The 18,560-nt window shown below is 64.3% G+C and overlaps 1 protein-coding gene across 1 annotated transcript; it reads left to right on the forward strand.

The window, feature by feature from the left end:
• The first annotated feature begins 6,404 nt into the window (after positions 1 to 6,404).
• Positions 6,405 to 18,206, forward strand: POU6F1 (POU class 6 homeobox 1). Its single transcript, XM_086768891.1, is given in 15 exon segments — positions 6,405 to 6,544; positions 8,977 to 9,073; positions 9,696 to 9,750; positions 9,753 to 9,893; positions 11,431 to 11,552; positions 12,011 to 12,128; positions 12,131 to 12,235; positions 12,835 to 12,964; positions 12,966 to 13,053; positions 13,422 to 13,535; positions 13,669 to 13,887; positions 15,299 to 15,328; positions 15,330 to 15,438; positions 15,857 to 16,031; positions 17,112 to 18,206. Coding segments are annotated over 14 exon segments (1,806 nt in total). The 5' UTR covers positions 6,405 to 6,544; positions 8,977 to 9,019; the 3' UTR covers positions 17,458 to 18,206.
• Positions 18,207 to 18,560: the final 354 nt, after the last annotated feature.

Below are 18,560 nucleotides of genomic sequence, written 5' to 3' on the forward strand. Positions count from 1 at the left end.
AGGCTTTGGGGAGTGGGGGGCGGAGGCTGTGGGGTTTGGAGGGTCCCTGGCGCTTCAGGGTCTGGATTTTCGGGGAGTCTGGGATTGGACGCATCTGGGTTTTGGGGGATCTGAGTCTGGGATGTGGGGCCACCCCTCTTTCGGAGGGGGGCAGCGATTATGGCTCCAGTATTTGGCTTTCGGGAGCTTCTGGATTTGGGGATGGGACCGAGGGTGTCTGGGATTTGGGGCAGTTCCAGGTTGGGGTGCGGCTCTGGGTTTGGGGGTGCTCTGGATGTGGAGATGAGCTGGTTGGGGGGGCTCTGAGCTGAGAGGGGCTCCAGGCTGGGTTTGGGGGGGGTCTCTGGGGGATCTCCTGGCTCGGGGTGCCCTTGTTTTGGGGAGTTTGGGATTTGAGGAGGATCTGACTTACAGGGCGGGGGGTTGTTCTGGTTTTTGGGGAGTCCCGAATTGTGGAGCTCTGACTTTGGGGGTCTCAGGGGGCTCTGGTTTTGGGGCTGGAGGGAGCTTGGGCTTTTTGGAGGTCTTGGGGCTGGAGGGAGCTCTGGCTTTGGAGATTTGGGGGGGTTCTGGTTTGGGGGTCTCAGGGCCAGAAGCTCAGGCTTTGGAGTGGGGGCGGGGGTGGTTTGGGGCTGGGGGGTTCTGGTTTGGGGGTCTTAGGGCTGGGGAGTCTCAGGGCTGAGGGTCTCTGATTTCAGGAGCCTTGGTGTAGGGGGTCCTCTGGGGTCAGACTCTTGGGGTCTTGGGGGTCTCTAGTTTTGGGGTCTCCAGGCTGGGGGGAGTCTCAGGGCTGGGGGCTCAGACGCTGGGGGCTGGGGGCCACGGCTTTTGAGATCTGGAGGGTCTCTGGCTTGAGGGTCTCAGGACTCCGACTTTGGGGTCTGGGGGGTCCCTGGGGCTCAGGGGTCTCAGGGTGGGGGGTTCTCTGGGTCAGACTTTGGGGGATCTTGGGGCTGAGGGTGTTGCTGGCTCTCGGGGTCTCTGGTCTGGGGATCTCGGAGTTGAGGGCTCTGGTTTTGGGGTCTGGAGGGTCTGTAGTCTAGGGGATGTGTAGTTCGGGGGTCTCGGGGCTGGGGGCTCTGGCTCTGGGGTCCAGAGGGGGGCTCTGGGTTGGGAGCTCTGGTTTTGGGGTCCAAGGGGGTCTGTAGTCTGGAGAGGTCTGTATTCCAGGAGTCTCTGGTCTGGGGGCTCTGGTTTTGGGGTCTGGAGGTCTCTGGGCTGGGGGCTCTGGGGTCTGGGGGGTCTCTGGTCCAGAGGGGTCTCTGGCATGGGGCACCCTGCTCGGGGGGTGTCTCTGCTCCAGGGGCTCAGGTTTTGGGGTGGGGGGGGGAGAGGGGTGTCCAGTCCGGGGGGGGGTCTGTGGGGGGTGAGGGGGGGGTGTCCGGTCCGGGGGGGTCTGTGTGTGGGGGGGGTGTCTCCGGTCCGGGGGGGTGTGTGGGGGGGTGAGGAGGGGGGTGTCCGGTCCGGGGGGGTCTGTCGCGGGGGGGGGGTGATGTGTCCGGTCCGGGGGGGGTGTGGGGGGGGGCGAGGGGGGGGGTGTCCGGTCCGGGGAGGTCTGTGGCGGGGGGTGTCTCCGGTCCGGGGGGGGGTGGGTGGGGGGGGGGGGGGGAGGGGGGGGGTGTCCGGTCCGGGGGGGGGTCTGTGGCGGGGGGGTCTGTGTCCCGGCCCCCCCTGCGCCCCCGGCGGCGTCGGGCAGCGCGGCAGCCCCGCGGCTGCGGCAGAGGCCTGCGCATAAATTATGTTCATTGACGCAGCAGCTAAAAAATCCCCGCAGGAGGCCGGGGGGGCGGAAAAAACCCACCCAAACCCCGCACCGCCCGGCCCCACGGCAACACCCCCCCCCCCCCCAAACCCACCCCACCCCTCCACCTCGACACCCCCAGCCCAACCCCAGCCCCGCTCCGCGCACGGGGGGGGTCCCGGGGCCGCTCCCCGCCCGCCCCCCCCCCCCCCCCCCCCCCCGCTCCCTCCCTTTGTGCCGCCGCCGCCGCTGTGAGATGAATTTTTAATTTTTTTTTTTTTTTTTTTTTTTTTTTCTCCCGGCTGAGGGGAAAGCGCGGAGCAACGCGGAGCCAGCGCCGAGACCCCCCCCTCCCCAAACTCCCGCACCCTCCTCCCCCCGCACCCAGCCCCGCACGCCCCTTCCCCAGCCGCCGGTGAGTGCGGGGCCGGGGGGCCGGGCGGGGGGCGGTGGCCCCGCCGGCGGTGAATATGCAATGTCGTAATTAGCATAATTTATATATTTATGATAAAGAGCGATGTGGGGGGGGGGAACGGGCGCGAGGGGGAAAACGGGGGCAGCGCAGCGGGGGGGGCAGCGGGATTTTGGGGAGGGAGGGGGGAAGCTGGGATTTTAGGGGGGAAGCATGTTGGTGGGGTTGGGGGGGCGTGGGGATTTGGGGGGGCAGTGAGATTTGGCGGCGGGGGTCGTTAGGACTGGGGGGGGGATTGGGGAGAAATTAGGGGGGTGCACAGAGTGGGTGGGGTGTGCGGGGTGGGGGGGCAGCGAGGGAGCGCTGGGGGACACCGGGATGGGGTGGATTAGGGATTAGGATTAGGGGGACCCCCCGAGCCGAAGGGTGTCCAGGGAAAGGGGGGGCCGGCGAGCCCCGGGGGCAGGGAAAGAGGGTGACTGCCGTGGGGTGGGGGGGGCAGGAGGGAATTGGGGGCAGTGAGGAGTGGAGTTTGGGGTGCAGGAGAGGCGATGGGGATGAGCAGTGCTGGGGGGGAGCAGGAGAGGGTGGGGGTCGGCCAGGGGACGGCAAAGGGACCCCCGGCGTGGGAGAGGAGAGAGTGGCCCTGCCCTTGGGGTGTGGGTGCCAGGCAGGGATTGGGGTGCCCGGGTGCAGCTGAGGGGGTACAAGGGCATTTCGGGGTGCTCCAGCACAGAGGCGGGGGCAGGGGCGTGGGGTGCTGTGAGGGTTTTGGGGGGGGGATTTGGGTGCACCCTGCCCCGGGGGCAGCTCCCACTGCCACCCTGAGCCCCTCGACTTGCGTTTTGGGGTGCGGGGGGGGCTTCCCCGGGTATTGCAGGGGTCCGCCAGCTCGTGGGATGGGGGGGGGACTCTGGGGAGTACGGTGGATCTTGATTGTCTGGGGGGTGAGAAATGCGATGGGGGGTCTGCGTTCCCCCCTTCCCCGGGGAGGGGGGGGCTGTACCGCCTCTTGGACCCCGTGGCCGTCTCGGGGGTCGGGCTTGGTCTTCAGCCAATGCACCCCGCTTTGAAAGGCCCCCGACGGGGCCGTGAGGGGAGGGCGCTGCCCCCCACATTGCTGTGGCCTCAGCGGGGGGGGGTCCTGCGCCCCACAGACCGACCTGCGAGGGGTCCTGGGCCCTCGGGGTGCTTCCAATCTTGGGGTGCTGGCGGGATGGGGAGCGATTGGTGCTGCCGGCGCTATTTTGGGGAGGACGGATGGGGAGCTCCGAGCGCGCCGGCTTGGGAGATCCAAAATCTGCTCCTGGTTTTGCCGCGCTCCTCCGGCACGACCTTGGGAGGTGCACTTAATCCCATCTCCTCCGTAGCGAGGGGGGGGGCGGAAATAAAAATACTTTCCCCGTCTCTCCGGAGAAAGAAGCGGATTCCTGGGAAGTTCATCGTAAGTTGATCCGGCTGGGAGCGCCGGGCACCACGCGGCAGCCGGTGAGACGAGCCGGCCGGCGTTCGCTTTGCAACCAGGCGGAGGAGAAGACGGGAATCCCGTTGTCCTGGGCACGGACCGCGCAGGCGGGAGCTTTTATTCAGGATCAGGATCGGGATTTGTGCCCCCAGACCCCTGGGAAGGTGGGAAGCGAAGGGAAAAGATGAAGGGATTCAACGAGGCCGCGCAGCCGGCGGTGGCAGAGCGGGACGCGGCGCGGGATCTCCCCCCCGGTCGTGCCCTGCCCTCCCTCCGGCGAGGGACGAAGCTGTTTTAGGGCAAAAGCGTTAAAAACAAACGGCGCCTGGGAGAAAAGAGATTTCTCTTAACGGCGCAGCGAGGATTTTGCAAATAACAGAGTTAAAACTGCCCAACTGGCAGGAAAGCCTGGTCAACTGGTTTGGGGCTTTCCCCCCTTTTTCCAAGCGGGTTTGGGACCCTCCGCCGGTGCGTTTCCTCGCCCTCGCAGCCGGGCGGCAGACGCTCTGATGGAGCCGTTAAAGGATCACCTGTATTTTTCCTCGGGATCGGGGCGCCGGAGCGAGCTGCGCTCGCGTTGGCGCTCGTCCTCGGTGACTTGACGCAAGCCGGGGCCAAATCGATGCCGGGCAACCTCTCCGTCTCCTGCTCCGATGCCGTTTGCATTCGCTCCAGCGAGATAATCCAGGCTGGGAAGCACCGACTACGTCTCAGCAGCTCCGTTTTCTCCGCCGCTGCGGATTCTCCGGCAGGCTCTCCCGTGGCCGCGCGGCCGGGCTCGACGTAGCCGCTCGCTTTACTCCATGACTTCACCATCGGAGCGGCCCCGGCCGCGCCGTCTCGCCGGCACTGGAAGATGAATTGGGCCAGTAGATGAAGTTTTCCCCGGACTCTCCTTTGGGATTTGGCTGCCGCAGCCCCTGGCGCGGGGGTTTTCCAGGCGTGACGATGGAACGTGGAGGATGGGGAACGCCGAGGAGCTGCAGTGGCTCCTCAAAAGCCTCCCAGCGGAAAAAAAAACCCCAAAACTCTGTCTTAAAAAGTTTTCACCATCTTGCTGGCATGGATGCTGCCAGCTTTCCCCTGCAGCTCCCATCTTCAGGAATTTGCCGTCTCAGCCGGGCTGCAGCCCCTGTGCCGGGACCTGCAGCTCTCCACGCTGGTGCAGGGCCGAAAGAAGGGAAGGGAAATGGGGTAGAAATTGTGATTTACATCGTCGCGTCTCGTCCCGTGCCTCAGTTTCCCCACCAGTAAATGCAGTCGAGTCCTTTAGGGAGTTTTAGTAAATGCAGTCGAGTCCTTTTAGGAGTTTGGAAGGGTAAAAAGGCGTTTAAAGAGAGAAGCTGGTTTGCGGAGGCGGAAAAAGCCTGGCAAAGCGCTTTGGGCGCGCTTGGGTCCGGGTCTCCGCCACCGTGACGCCGGAAAATACGCTTTGAAGAATAACTCCCGCTGACGGCATCGCGTCCAGCCTGGAACTTTCCGCTCCGAACGTGGTGAAAAGGAAAAAACCACGCGAGCCGGTGAGGCCGTGGCGAGGGACGCGTGGGGCTGCGTTGTTACCGTGCCGCTTCGTTTCCAGGGAGCGGGACCCGGAGCTTGGATCGGCGCCGGCTTCGCCGGGAGGCGTCGCAGCGTCTGCGCGCGTTCGCGCGCTGGCCCTGTTGGCGTTCCTCCGGGCAGGAACCGCTGTCTTCGTGCTGGCTAGGGCTCGGTTACTTGGCGCCTTCCAACCCCTCCGCCTGGGATCGGAGCGTCCATCTGAAGGAATTCATCCCGGATAACGACGGCGAGGAATTAGCGAGCCAAAACGCCTTCTGCGTGGAGTGGCTTTAATGAACCTCTTAGGGTTCCTCACCTGCGGCAAGTTTGTTCCGACTCCGATTTCCACCCACTCAGGATCCGAGTGGCTCCGTCTCTGACTCATCAACCCTTGTAATTAACACGGCGATGACATTCGCAGCGAGCCTCGGAGCATCTTAAATTATCCTTCCCTTCCCCCATCTCCTTTTTTTTTTTTTTTTTTAAATATTATTATTATTATTTTGTGCTTTTCATTTCCTTGCCGCCATCTGTTGCGAAATGGCTGTCATCTCGCTGCGTGCACTTAACACCACCATCTGGAGAAATTATTTGTCCCATTAATTGCAAAAAAAAAAAAAAAAAAAAATTTAAAAAAGTGCAAAGAAATGAAGTGAAATGGTACCGCCAACCCGCCGAGCGTCTGCTGGAGGAGAAGCAACCCGCTCCGAATCCGAAATCCGAATCGCGTCGAGCCTGACGTTGTGAAATGTCTGTTTCGTCGTCTAGCGAGGAGAAAAATCGCACTCTCCTCTTCTCTCGGCGCTGTTTGAGCCTTCCCTCCGCAGCGTGGGCCTGACCGGATCTCCGGCTCGCGTGGAGCGAGAGGCGGCGCTCGGAGCGGGGGTGTTGTGCCCCTTCGGCCTTTCGCCGCTCCGGTGGTGGGGGGACGAACCCGCAGTTTGGAGAGAGGGTGACTCGGGCCGGGGTGGGTGGGGATGGAGACCGGCGAGATCCGGCGGTTGCGGTGGCGTTCGGCGCTCCTCGCGTCGGAAAACTCTGAGAAAAGCCGCCGCGTCCCGTAACTTTTCCGTACCGGCGGCTTTCAGGGCGGCTGGCTGATCCGGAGTTCCCGAAGCTGCTCTGCCCTTCGGAGGAGCCATAAAGGAGATTTCGGTTGCGAGGACGGGGATGCTTTTGAGTTGCCCCTCTTGCCAAGAGCCCGACGCTCGGGGTCCCGCGGCTCCTGGGCGCTTTCGGGGCGTGTGGGAGCAGCGCGAGCTCGGCACCCGGACAGCTCTGGTTTTTCTTTCCCTGCAGCCCGACCGCGGAGGCCGTGCGGAGCGGGACGCGGCAGCCGGCCCCGTCGCCTGCCGAGGGCGTCCTTCTGCCCCAGCGCCACCAGTGAGTGAGTACCGAAGCCGCCGCCTCTCCCCGCGCCGCCCTGGAGATCGCTGCGGCCTCCGCGATCCCGCGGGATTTCGTCTCCGCGCTCCCCAGCCGCTCCAGGCCACGCTCTCCGGTGGCTCCGTGGGTGGTTTTGGGTTTCGGATGTGTGGGAAGGGTCTCCCCGCAGACCGAACAGCCCCTTGGCCATCCATTCTCTTCCAGCTTGGGGAAGATCCCAGTTTGGGATCCCAGTTTGGGCTCAGCTCCCCGCTCTAACGACGGCCCCGATGTGAGCGGCGCAGCGGGGTGCTGGGCGGGAATCGCTGGGGCAGGGAGGTGACGGAACGAGGGCGAGAGGAGCTTTCCCACCTCTTCCAGCCTCAGGTTGTAGGGAGAAGCTGCCACGAGGCGCTGGGGGCTCGCTCCTCGTTAGCGAAATCCCAATCCCGCTCTGCTTCTGCCGGGATCCCCCCGGCCCAGCGCGCTCCCGTGACGCGGAGGGAGGATAAATGCCATGGGGAGCGGCTTCCAGGAGCGAGCGGTGGGGTGAATTCGGCAGGACGTGGGGTCAGAGCCCCCCCAGTGCCCCCAACAACCCTCCCTGTTGCCAGCTGCTCTCCAGCGACGTTCCAAACCTCTCCTCCGCAGCGTTTTCCTCCTCTTCCTCGCTCTTGTTGCAGCAGATATCCCTTGCTCCGGCTTCCTTGCTGTTTGCCTGGCTCCGGCTGCCAGCAAACTCGCTCATCCCTTGCTCCGCTCTCCGTTGCGCTGGGATAAATTTGTTAATTAAACCCCGCGCCGGCATCCCAAGGTGTTTGTGTGCTCCGAAGCCAAGGCCGGGTTTAAAAATTCCCAGCAGCTTCCGGAGCTCCATCACCAACTGCTCTGAAATTCCTGGATGAGTCCCCCAAGGGGGCTGCTTCGGGACTCTGCCGGAATTTTTGGGGTGAGGCTGGCAGGGCCAAGGAAGGGGGAGAGCCGTGGCGAGCGGCCGGTGAAGGAAAACAGCCCCCCATCTGCTGGGACCTCGAGCGTCGCTTCGCTGCGGATCGTAAACACCGAGCGGCGTGCGCCGAAGGCGGCCGAAGGGAAGCGGACGCTCAGCCCCCGTTGAGTTTGAAACGAGGATTTGGCTCTGAATTCAATGCGGGCGCCTTTGGATCGACGGGATCCGAGTGGCTGCGTTTGCCGATGGCGCACGGATCCCAGCTCCGTCTCGGGGTGAGAACTGGAGCCGGGGTGGCTTCTGAGGCGCAGAGAAACGCTGAAGGGCTTGTCAAACGGCGCCGGGGGATGTTTCCCAGATCCTGGAAGTGCCGCCGGGGCGATGTTCCGTAGCGGAGCAGAGCGACGTGGACGCCCGTGCTGCGCCAGCTTCCCGGGCAGACGCAAAACCCATGGCTGAGGTGCGCTAACGCAATTTTGGGGCTGAGATTCCCCTTGGGATGAGCCCTGAGCCCCAGCGGGCTCTGCCTCCGGTGAATACGCCCGGATTTGCGGAGCTGGCCGATGGCCGAGCTGGCTGCTCCGTGCGACGCCAGCGTCCCTCGTGGGGCGGAGACGGGATCAGGCCCAGCGCGGAGGCGATCGGGGCCGGAGCTGAGCAGACCCTGCCCGGCGTTTTGGGACAGGGAGAGCTGGCCCCCGGGCTCCCGGTTCCGCAAACAAGGACACGGATGGAGTCATTTGGAATGTCACCCAGGCTGGCTGCTTGAACGCCAAGACGAGACGTTCCCGATAAAAAATTCATCAAGGCCGTTACGCTTCCGCGAGGTAGCGAGGGGACGATACGTGGCCAAACAAGCTAACGAAGGGCAGCGGAAGAGGACGGGGTGCTTTCCAGCAGGTGTGCCGAGCCCCTTCCCTCTGGGGAGGACTCATTTCGCCGGCTTAACGAAGCATCGCCATCGATTTGGGTTCCCTCAGCACGCAGCAAATCGACTCTCCTGCTTCTCGCAGCCGGCGCCAGGGGGTGGGAGAGCTGCCCGGTGCCGCGCGGAGGCTTCGGGGAGCTGCTCCGGGCTTCACGGCGGGAGCACGGGTGGTTTCCCGCAGGCTTTGCCGGGTTTTTTAGGATTTTTGAAGCAGGGAATTGCATCCTCATCTCCCAAAGGGAGAGGAGAGGGGGAAAGGCTTGGCCCTTCGCTTGCTCTGCTGCTCGTATATTCGATGCTCGCCCAAAAATTTACGCTACCCCGCGTCTGTGGCGTCTTGGCCGAGAGGATGGGAGGTGGTGGAAGGTGCCCAGGACACCGGGGAGCAGCGCGCGTCCGCGCCGCGTGGGGCAGGAGGGCATCGGCGAGCTCTGCGCTGCCCCGGATCGCGCGGGAGAGGCGGGTGGTGGAGCCGGGGAGGTGACGGCAGAGCCCAGGTTTGCTCTGCGCCCCGGGTGCAGCCGGCGCGTGACCCCCGCGGCCGATAACGAGCCCACCCCGTGTCCCTCGCTTGCAGCATGTGGAAGGTCTGAGGGCTCTCCCACCGCCGCTGGGACGCCATGGACGCCGAAGCCGTGCAGCCCCAGGAGGCTTCGCTGACGGTCAACGAGCAGGTACGGGCACGGCCGGCTGCGTCCCCGCTGCGCCCCACAACCGGGAGGGCCGAGGGGTGGGGAGTTGGGGGTCAGCAACGCCCTGAGCCCCACTGTGTGGGGTGGTGTGCCTGGCACGCAGATGTTCTGCTCCATCTTTCGGGGCTCGGCTGCCTGCAGAGCTGGAGGAGGAGGAGCGGGTGTTTTGGGGAGAAACCCTCCAGCAGGGCTTGGTGTGACAGGATGAGGGGGGATGGTTTTAAACTGGGAGAGAGGGATTCAGACTGGATGTAAGAAATATTTGACGCTGAGGGCGGTGGAGCACCTCGCAGGTTGCCCAGAGAGGCGGTGAATGCCCCATCCCTGGAAACATTCCAGGCCAGGTTGGCCGGGGCTCTGAGCGACCTGATCCGGTTGGAGATGTCCCTGCTCCTGGCAGGGGGTTGGGCTGGGTGGGCTTTGAAGGGCCCTCCCCTCCCAAACCCGTCTGTTTCCATCCCTCCTCGAGGGGCCGGGTGGGCTTCGCTTGGTTGGTTTTGAGCGTCACCTTAATTTGTGTCGTTGCCCTGGGGCGCGCGGGCTGGGGGACATCGCCGTGGGGCGGCTCGCCGGCGCTGATGGCCGTTCCGGGACGCGTTCGCAGGTTATTGTCATGTCCGGCCACGAAACCATCCGAGTGCTGGAGGTGGGCGTGGACGCCCGCTCCCGGCCGAGGAGGACCAGAAAGCCTCGGAGATACCAGCGAGGGAGCTAGCGCGGGGCTCCCCGGCAGAGAGCGGCCACCCCGCCGGAGAGGACGTCCCGCCCGGCGCCCAGAGCTCGTGCGGCGAGGAGGCAGCCGGTAAGACGCTTTCCTTCTCCCCACCCCTCGTTCCCCGGGTTCCTCCGTCCCCGCGAGCGAAGCTGGCTCTGGATCCCGCTGGATCGGAGCTGGGAGGATTTGCTGCGCCCATCGGTGCGGACAGACCCCACCCTGCTCTGGAGCATCCCCGTCCCTAGGAGTTAGCAAAACCAGTTCCTGCTCTGGGAGCTGGTGGGGAAGAGCGTCCCGCACCGAGGACGGCCCTCAAACGCGCGCTGGAATTAGAGAGGGCGTTTCCCGGCGAGATGTTTCGCTGGGGAGCTCGGTTTTCACGCAGCCACGTAGAGCAAGGGCTTGGGTTTCCTCTCCCCCTCGCCTCGGGGCGCTGAGCTCGCTGCAGGTGCATCCCTTCTCCCACCGGAATGCAGCTCTGGAGAGAAACCTTCCGGGACATCCCGCTTTCTCCCTCGCTGCTTTTTTTTGGCCAGCACTCCAATCCTTCTGGAAATCCATCCCGAATCCACCTGCAAGCATCCCCGTCCTATCCCCTGCCCTGCCACTCTTGCGCTTTATTTATTAACAATAATTTTTTCTGGTCCTGCTGCCGCGGGCTGGAAGGGAGGAAAAGCGCGGCGGGCGGCGCAAAAAGCCGTCGGAGCCGGCAGCATCGCTGCGGTCCTTGCAGTTTGGGTGTTATCTCTGCTTGGTCTGGGAGGAAATTTAAAATAAAAAAAAAAAAAATGAAGAAGAAAAAAAGGCTTTTTCAAATCTTCCAGACCTGTAGTAGTTTCTGGGCGAGGAACCAAACCTGAGAAACGTCTGGCTCTTAGCTGAGAACAGTATTTATTTGGTAAAACAAAGGAAAAGGGTGTTTTCTTTCGATAAAAATAGGAGATGGAGAGGGGTTTGTCCTCGAGGGTTGCCGTTATTAGGAGCTGAGCAGAAGAAGCACAAGAGGCTGCTCAAAAAAACCCGAGTTGGTCTTTTGCGAGTAATAAACGTGGGTTCGGAGCGAGGTTTCCTCTTGCTCGGATGCTCACGATAACTAAGAAATCCCAGCGGATTCCGGGAATTTGGGCAGAGGGTTGGAAGACCCCAAATGCAGGGACCCTCCCCGCCCCCCGGGGCGCTCCCAATCCCTTCCCTTTCCAGCTCCCCGTTCCCGGGTGAGCGGTTCAGGGGCTGGCGCCGCTTGAATCCCTGCTGATTTTGGGGGAAAATACCCTCCTGCGCGATCCGACAGCCCGCGAGCGGCGCGCGCTGCCCGGCAACCCGCTTTTATCCCGATTTCCCGTGCTTATCCCTCCCCCAACCTCTCCCTTCTCCCCCTTCCCAAAACTTCCCAAAGGAAGCCCTTCCCCCGCATCCCGTAACCCAGACTTGGAGCGCTGCTTCCGAGATGTCCCGCGTTGGGTTTCACGCCGAATCCGTGGGGCCGCGACTGTCCTGGGACGCCGGCGGGAGGGCGTAATTGGGGTGCCCCCGCGCCCTCACCCCCATCCCTCGCGCGGACGGGCGGCTATCTATCGCTCGACCGGCGGCGTCTCTCCAACCCGTCTCCTCCGCCCTTCTCCAGGAAAACCCAAACCGGCGGCCGGAACGTCCCCCGGCACCGTCCCCTCCGCCGGCACCTCGGGCCACGCCGCCAGCCAGCCGCCGCCGGCCTTGGCCCCGCTGGCCGTGCAGGCCGCCCCGCAGGTAACTACCCCCGCGGGCGCGGAGCGGGACCGGGGAGAGGGCTGGGGGGAGCGGGACCCCCGCGGGGAAGCGTCCGCTCGGCCGTAGGCAAACCCCCGAGGGCAGAGCTGAGCGCTCGTGGCGCGGGGCGTGGGAGCTACGCCCCGAACCAAAGCGCCTCCCCTCTGCTCGGCGCCCTCGCCCAGGGCCTCGCGCCGCCGAGGTGCTGCCGCAGACGCGTCGGGTGCTTCGCGAAGGGGTGCGGCGCGGGGAGGTGGGGGGGGGGGATCCCCCTTTTCCTCCGTCTCCCCGTGGAGAGGGGGGCTGCGCCGAGCTGGGCTCCCAGCTGCTGAGATGGGAGGGACGCCGGGCCGCCCGGCCGCCGCGTCTGGGCGCCCCTTTACAAAGATTTAAGCCCCGCTGATGCTGTGCAGTGGCGTTGATTTGTGTCCTTTTTTAAATCTTGTTTGCTTTTGCAGGTCTTGACTCAGGAAAACTTAGCAACAGTTGTGACAGGAGTAATGGTTCCGGCAGGGACAGTTACTCAACCTCTTCTTATCCCCATCAGTATTGCAGGTCAAGCGGCAGCTCAGCAGGGCTGGCTGTGTGGACATTTCCTACAGCAACCGTCGCTGCCCTCCCCGGATTGACGGCCGCTTCTCCTTCAGGGGGAGTTTTCAAACCGCCTATAGCCAATCTGCAAGGTAACCCGGCGCTTGGCCGCCTCCGCGCGCCGAATCCGGGCCGGTCCTCTGCAGGAGGGGGTCGGAAAAAAGTGGGCGCTCGGTTCCGGGGTTGTAGGAAAGGTTGGCGGGAGCGTCAGGGGAAGCGGGGTGAGGATCGGGGATGGGACGGGAAGGGAGGCGCGGGTTGGATTTGGGGCGCTGGGTGCGGCGCCCCGTGGCGGCGGCGGCTGAGGTGCTGCCGTTGGGGCGTGAGAGCAGGGGGTGGGTGCCTCTCCGGCGATGTCCCGGGGCAGGATTTGTGTAAGATGGGAGCTCCCCCTGCGAGGGAAGGCGCCCATCCCAGCGATTCGTAGGCGGGGGACACGACGGGGCCTCGCCCTCCGTCCCAGCACTGGTGCCCCGTTTGGGTTTAGACCCAGCAGGATGAGTCCTGCCGTAGTGGGAGCTCTGGCTGTTACTGGGGGGGGATCTTCGGGTGCGCTAACACCCGAATCACCCGCTGGTTCGGGTCCTTTTGGGAAGGGACGGCGAGCGGCGGGGGGAACGCCGAGCTCAGGGTCTCCCCGCGTCCCTGCCTCCCCTCTCCTCACGCTCTCTTCCCTCTCTTCGCTCCGCAGCCGCCGCCGTCCTGAACGCCACCATCCAAGCGCCGCTGCAGCCTGCCCAACCGCTGCAGCCTCGGCCGCCGCTCCAGCCCCACGGCGTCTTCCCCACGGCGCCCGGCCAGCCCCCCATCCTGCCGCAGCCCCCCCGCCGCCGCGCCCGCGGCCAAGCCGGCGGAGGCGCAGGCGCAGATCGCCGTCCAGCCGGCCGGATTCGCCTTTAACCCTGGCCTAGTAAGGAGGCTGGCATCCCGCCGCGGCGAAGCCGGGAGAGTTTGGCACCCGTTTATCCCGTGGCGGCCGCGGAAAAGCCGCGAGGAGCCGCGTTTTCCCGGGAGCGAAGCGCTCCGGGTGGGCTGTCATCTCCCAAGGGATCGCGGAAGATCCCAGCCTCAGTTTCCCCGTCGCTGGCGAGCGAGGAGCGACCGCGCGGGCGGCTCTGCTTTGGGCGAAATCCCAAGGACGGACCGAAGGGGCCGCATCCCGGCGGGAGTCACCGCCGCCGCGGGGATGGGGGCGGCCGGCCGCGCACAGGGGGGACACGGTGACCCCCGGGGTGCCACCCGCGTCCCTGACCCCCCTGCCTTTTGGATTCTCCGCAGATCGGCGCGGCTTCTCTGGGGGGTCAAACGCAGCTCCTCGCCCCCGTGATCGCCAACGCCATCTCCAGCGTGCAGGGCATCACGGGCCAGATCCTGACCAACGCCCAGGGCCAGGTACCGCCGCCCCCCGCCCCGGCGTCCTGGGACGGGGACGGACGCGGCCGCCGCGTCCCCCCGCCGCCGCGGGGAAGGGTGTTTGTGGGACGCGTCCCCCCCCAACAGCGCTGGCTCTCCTCCCTTCGCCCAGGTGATCGGGACGCTGCCCTGGGTGGTGAACGCCCCCGGGGTGGCCGCAGCCGGCCCTGCCGCGGCCGCTCTGCCGGCCCAGAACCTGCAGGTCCAGACGGTGACGCCCCAGCTGCTGCTCAACGCCCAGGGCCAGGTCATCGCCACCTTGGCCGGCGGCACCATCCAGGCGGCCGCCGTCAAAAAAAGCGGCACCCCCGAGCCCCCCGTCAAGAGTGAGGTGAGCGACAGGCACGGGGGTCCGCGGCCGCGTGGCCAAAGGGCTGGCGGCGTCCCCAGCCGCGTGGCTTTGGGGGCACGGGGGACGTCTTTGGGACGCGGCCACGTTGTTTTGGGTCCCAACCGCGTTGTTTCGGGAGCACGTGAGCGTCTTTGGGACCCAACCACGTTTCTCAAGCACATGAACATCTTTGGGACCCGGCCACGTTGCTTTGGGACCCAACCACGTTGCTTCTGGAGAACGTGAGCGTCTTTGGGACCCAACCGTGTGTTGCTTTGGGTCCCAACCACGTAGTTTTGGGAGCACATGAGCATTTCTGGGATGCGGCCACGTTGCTTCAGGAGAACGTGAGCATCTTTGGGACCAACCACGTTGTTTCCTGAGCACATGAGCATCTTTGGGACCCGGCCGTGTTGCTTTGGGACCCAGCCACGTTGCTTTGGGAGCACGTGAGCGTCTTTGGGACCCAGCCACGTTGCTTTGGGAGCACGTGAGCGTCTTTGGGACCCAGCCACGTTGCTTGGGGAGCACGTGAGCGTCTTTGGGACCCAACCACGTTGCTTGGGGAGCACGTGAGCGTCTTTGGGACCCAGCCACGTTGCTTGGGGAGCACGTGAGCGTCTTTGGGACCCAGCCACGTTGCTTTGGGAGCACGTGAGCGTCTTTGGGACCCAGCCACGTTGCTTGGGGAGCACGTGAGCGTCTTTGGGACCCAACCACGTTGCTTGGGGAGCACGTGAGTGTCTTTGGGACCCAACCACGTTGCTTGGGGAGCACGTGAGCGTCTTTGGGACCCAACCACGTTGCTTTGGGAGCACGTGAGTGTCTTTGAGACCCGGCCACGTTGCTCTGGGGACCCAACCACGTAGTTTTGGGGCCCAGCCACGTTGCTTCTGCAGCACGTGAGCGTCTTTGGGACCCAACCGTGTTGACTTGGGACCCGACCACATTGTTTCAGGAGAACGTGAGCATCTTTGGGACCCGACCACATTGTTTCCCGAGCACGTGAGCGTCTTTGGGTCCCGACCACGTTGCTTTGGGACCCGACCACGTTGCTTTAGGAGCCCGTGAGCATCTTCGGGACGTGTCCCCTCCTGCTCCGCGGCGCTGCCCCACTCTCTGCCCGCGGGGATGGGACGTGACCAAGCCTCCCCTTGGTGTGAGCGGAGGCGCTGGTGGCCCCCAAACCTACGTGGCGGGACGCCCCAAACCCAGTACGGCATCGTCACGGGCCCATTCCCAGTTTGGAGCTGGGTGGTTCCCAGTGTCGCCTCTCCGTCCCAGCCCGTGTCACCTCCACGTCACCAAAAGCCACGCGGCGGCTGCTCTCCCCCCGCCTCCCGGCGCGGGCGTGGCGCTGGAAGAGGGGGAGCCCCCGCTGTGGGGGTGCTGAGCCGCCCCTCTGCCGCAGGTCCAGCCCATCCAGCCGGCCCCGGCGCTCGCCCCAGCCGGCCGTGGTGGTGGCAAATCCCGCCGGCACGGCCAAGGCCGCCTCCGCGCCCGTCCCCATCACCTGCTCCGAGACCCCCACCGTCAGCCAGCTGGTCTCCAGTGAGTCACGGCGGGGGATACTGGGGGCACGCTGGGGGACTGGGATCCCCTGGGAAGAGGGATATTGGGGTCTGGGATCCCCTGGGATGGGGAGAGGATGCTGGGGTTACTGGGGATACTGGGATCCCCTGGGAAGAGGGATAATGGGATCTGGGCTCCCATGGGATGGGGAGAGGATGCTGGGGATACTGGGGAGATACTGGGGGGATGCTGGGGACTGGATCCCATGGGAAGAGGGATGCTGGGGTCTGGGATCCCCTGGGATGGGGAGAGGAAGCTGCGCACCCGCGCTCCGCGTCCTTGGGGAGGACGGCCGGCAACCCAGCCCTCGTTAGGGAGCCTAACGAAGGGGCCGCTCGTTAGGGGGGCAGGGGGAGAGGCCGTTTCACGGCAGCCGCCCGCGTCCCCCCGCCCGCAGAGCCCCCGGCCGCCCAGAGCGGCGCGGAGGAGGAGGGGATCAACCTGGAGGAGATCCGGGAATTCGCCAAGAACTTCAAGATCCGGCGCCTGTCCCTGGGGCTGACGCAGACCCAGGTGGGCCAGGCCCTGACGGCCACCGAGGGCCCGGCCTACAGCCAGTCGGCCATCTGCAGGTGAGGGGGAACTGGGGGAACTGGGGGAACTGGGAGGGGATGGGGGACAGCGGGGAGAGCTGGGGGGGAGGGGGGGAGTGGGGGGAAATGGGAAAATTGGAGAAGGAGGGGAATGATGGAGAAAGGGAGGGAGATTGGAGTAAGGGGGGGGAAATTGGAGAAAAGGAGGAAATTTGGGGAAAAGGAGGAAATTTGGGGAAAAGGAGGAAAATTAGAGAATGGGAGAACTGGAAAAGGGAAGGAGACTGGAGAAAAATAGGAACATTAGAGAAAGGGGAATGTTGGAGAAAGGGAGGGAGACTGGAGAGAAGAGGAGGAAAATGGGAGAAAAGGAGGGAGATTGGAGAAAGGGAGGAAAATTGGAAAAGGGAGGAAAGTGGGAGAAAAGGAGGGAAACTGGAGAAAACCAGGAAAATTTGAGAAAGATGAAAACTGGAGAAAAGGAGAAAAGTAGAGAGAGGGAGGGAAATTGGGGAAGGGATGGAAATTGGGGAATGGGAGGAAAGTTGGAGAAAAGGAGAAAACTTAGGGAAGGGGAGGAAAGGAAAAATGGAGGAAAGGGAAGTTGGAGAAAAAGGGAAAATGGAGGAAAATGGGAGAAAGGGAGGGAAATCGGGGAAAAGAGGGGAAATCAGGGAAGGAAAATAGAGAAAAGGAGGAGAGCTGGAGAAAGGGAGGAAAATGAGAGAAAGAGGAAAATGAGAGAAAGAGAGGAAGGTTGGGGAAAAGAAGGGAAGTTAAGGGAAAGAAGGAAAACTAAAGAAGTGGGGAAAAGGGAGGAAAATTGGAGAAAAGGAGGAAAATCAGAGAAAAGAGGGGAAATTGGAGGAGAGGAGGAAAACGGGAGGAAGGGAGGAAAGCTGGAGAATTGGAGAAAGGGAGGAGAATTGGGGAAAAAAAGGTGAAAAATCAGGGAAAGGGAGGAAAATGGAGAAAGGGAGGAAAATGGAGAAAGGGAGGAAAATGGAGAAAGGGAGGAAAATCGGGGCCAGGCAGCGGTGCCCCCGGCCCCGCGGCGGGGCATCCCCCCGTCCCGGCCGCGTCCCCGAGCCGTCCCGTCGTTGCGTGTTCCCGGCGCAGGTTCGAGAAGCTGGACATCACCCCCAAGAGCGCCCAGAAGCTGAAACCGGTGCTGGAGAAATGGCTGAGCGAAGCGGAGCTGCGCAACCGGGAGGGGCAGCAGAACCTGATGGAGTTCGTCGGGGGGGAGCCCTCCAAAAAACGCAAGCGCCGCACCTCCTTCACCCCGCAGGCCGTCGAGGCGCTCAACGCCTATTTCGAGAAGAACGCCTTGCCCACCGGCCAGGAGATCACCGACATCGCCAAGGAGCTCAACTACGACCGCGAAGTGGTCCGCGTCTGGTTCTGCAACCGCCGCCAGACCCTCAAAAACACCAGTAAGCTCAACGTTTTCCAGATCCCCTAAACTGGGAGGACGGGGAGGGGGACGACACCCCGCCCCGCCGCCGCTGCCCGCCCCGACCTCCTGCCAGCAGCACTTTTGCCGCCCGTTTGTGTCGTCCCCCCACCCGCCCCCGGCCCGCGCGGTGCGCGCCCCCCCCGTAGGTGTGTCCGTGTGTGCGTCTGTCCCCTTGCTCCGCGTCACGCGTGACCCAAGCGTGTTCGCGGCGGGTGGCGCGCCTGCCTCCTCCCGCCCGTAACATGCGTGGCGACGGACCCCCTTGCCTGCACGCGCCGCCTCTCCTGCCCCCGCAGTGTCCTCCCCTCTCTTTTTTTGGGGTGATTTTCATTTTTTGGGCCGTTTTCCCGTGTTTCCGAAGCAGCGCCGCAGCTCGCGAGGGGTGAACCCCGATTTCGTTTCACCCCCGCTTTGATTTCGGCTTCTCGGTGCCACCCCCCCCACGCTGGGGCCATGGGGGGCGCTTGGAGATGTCCCTGGGTTCCCCACCGCCCCCAGAGGGTTTCGGGGAGGGGGGGTGAGCCCCGTAACAGAGGTGCGACCCCCTCCCACCTCCCCCGACTCTGCATCCCGGGGCCAGGTGGGTTGGGGGGCTCCGGCCATCTCCCCCCTCTCAGCCGGGAGTGATGGCGGAGAGGCGGTGGCTGGAGGGGGGGGAGGTTGGGGGGGACAGGGGGAGGCCGGGTCACCCCGCGGGGGCGCGGCAGACTGATGCACTTGCTGTAGTGGTGTGAAATAAACAGTATTTTTCTTTTTTTCTTTTCCTTTCTCCTTTTTTTTTTTTTTTTACTGGAATGGAGGGGTGGGGGGGTCCCCACTCACCGTGCCCACTCCCAAACCCCGGGGGACGCAGGGGGAGGGCCGCTCTTCTCAGCCTTCGTGCCTGTCTGTGCCACCAGCACGCGGGTTTTTTGGAGAAGAGGGTCCGAGGATGGAGCTGGGCCCTCTCCCTCCATCCCCGCTGCAGCCGCGGGAGGGGGAAAAGCCCCTCCCGCTGCGGGCTGAGACCCGCGCAACTCAGCGCACGGATGAGCCGGGGCCGGGACTCGAACCCGGGACCCTGAGAAAGGCGCCGCGCGGTCCCCGAGCGCGCCGCCCCTCGCCGCCCT

This window comes from Chlamydotis macqueenii, chromosome 29 (genome assembly GCF_036417535.1).
Source record: "Chlamydotis macqueenii isolate bChlMac1 chromosome 29, bChlMac1.mat, whole genome shotgun sequence".
Taxonomy (NCBI): domain Eukaryota; kingdom Metazoa; phylum Chordata; class Aves; order Otidiformes; family Otididae; genus Chlamydotis; species Chlamydotis macqueenii.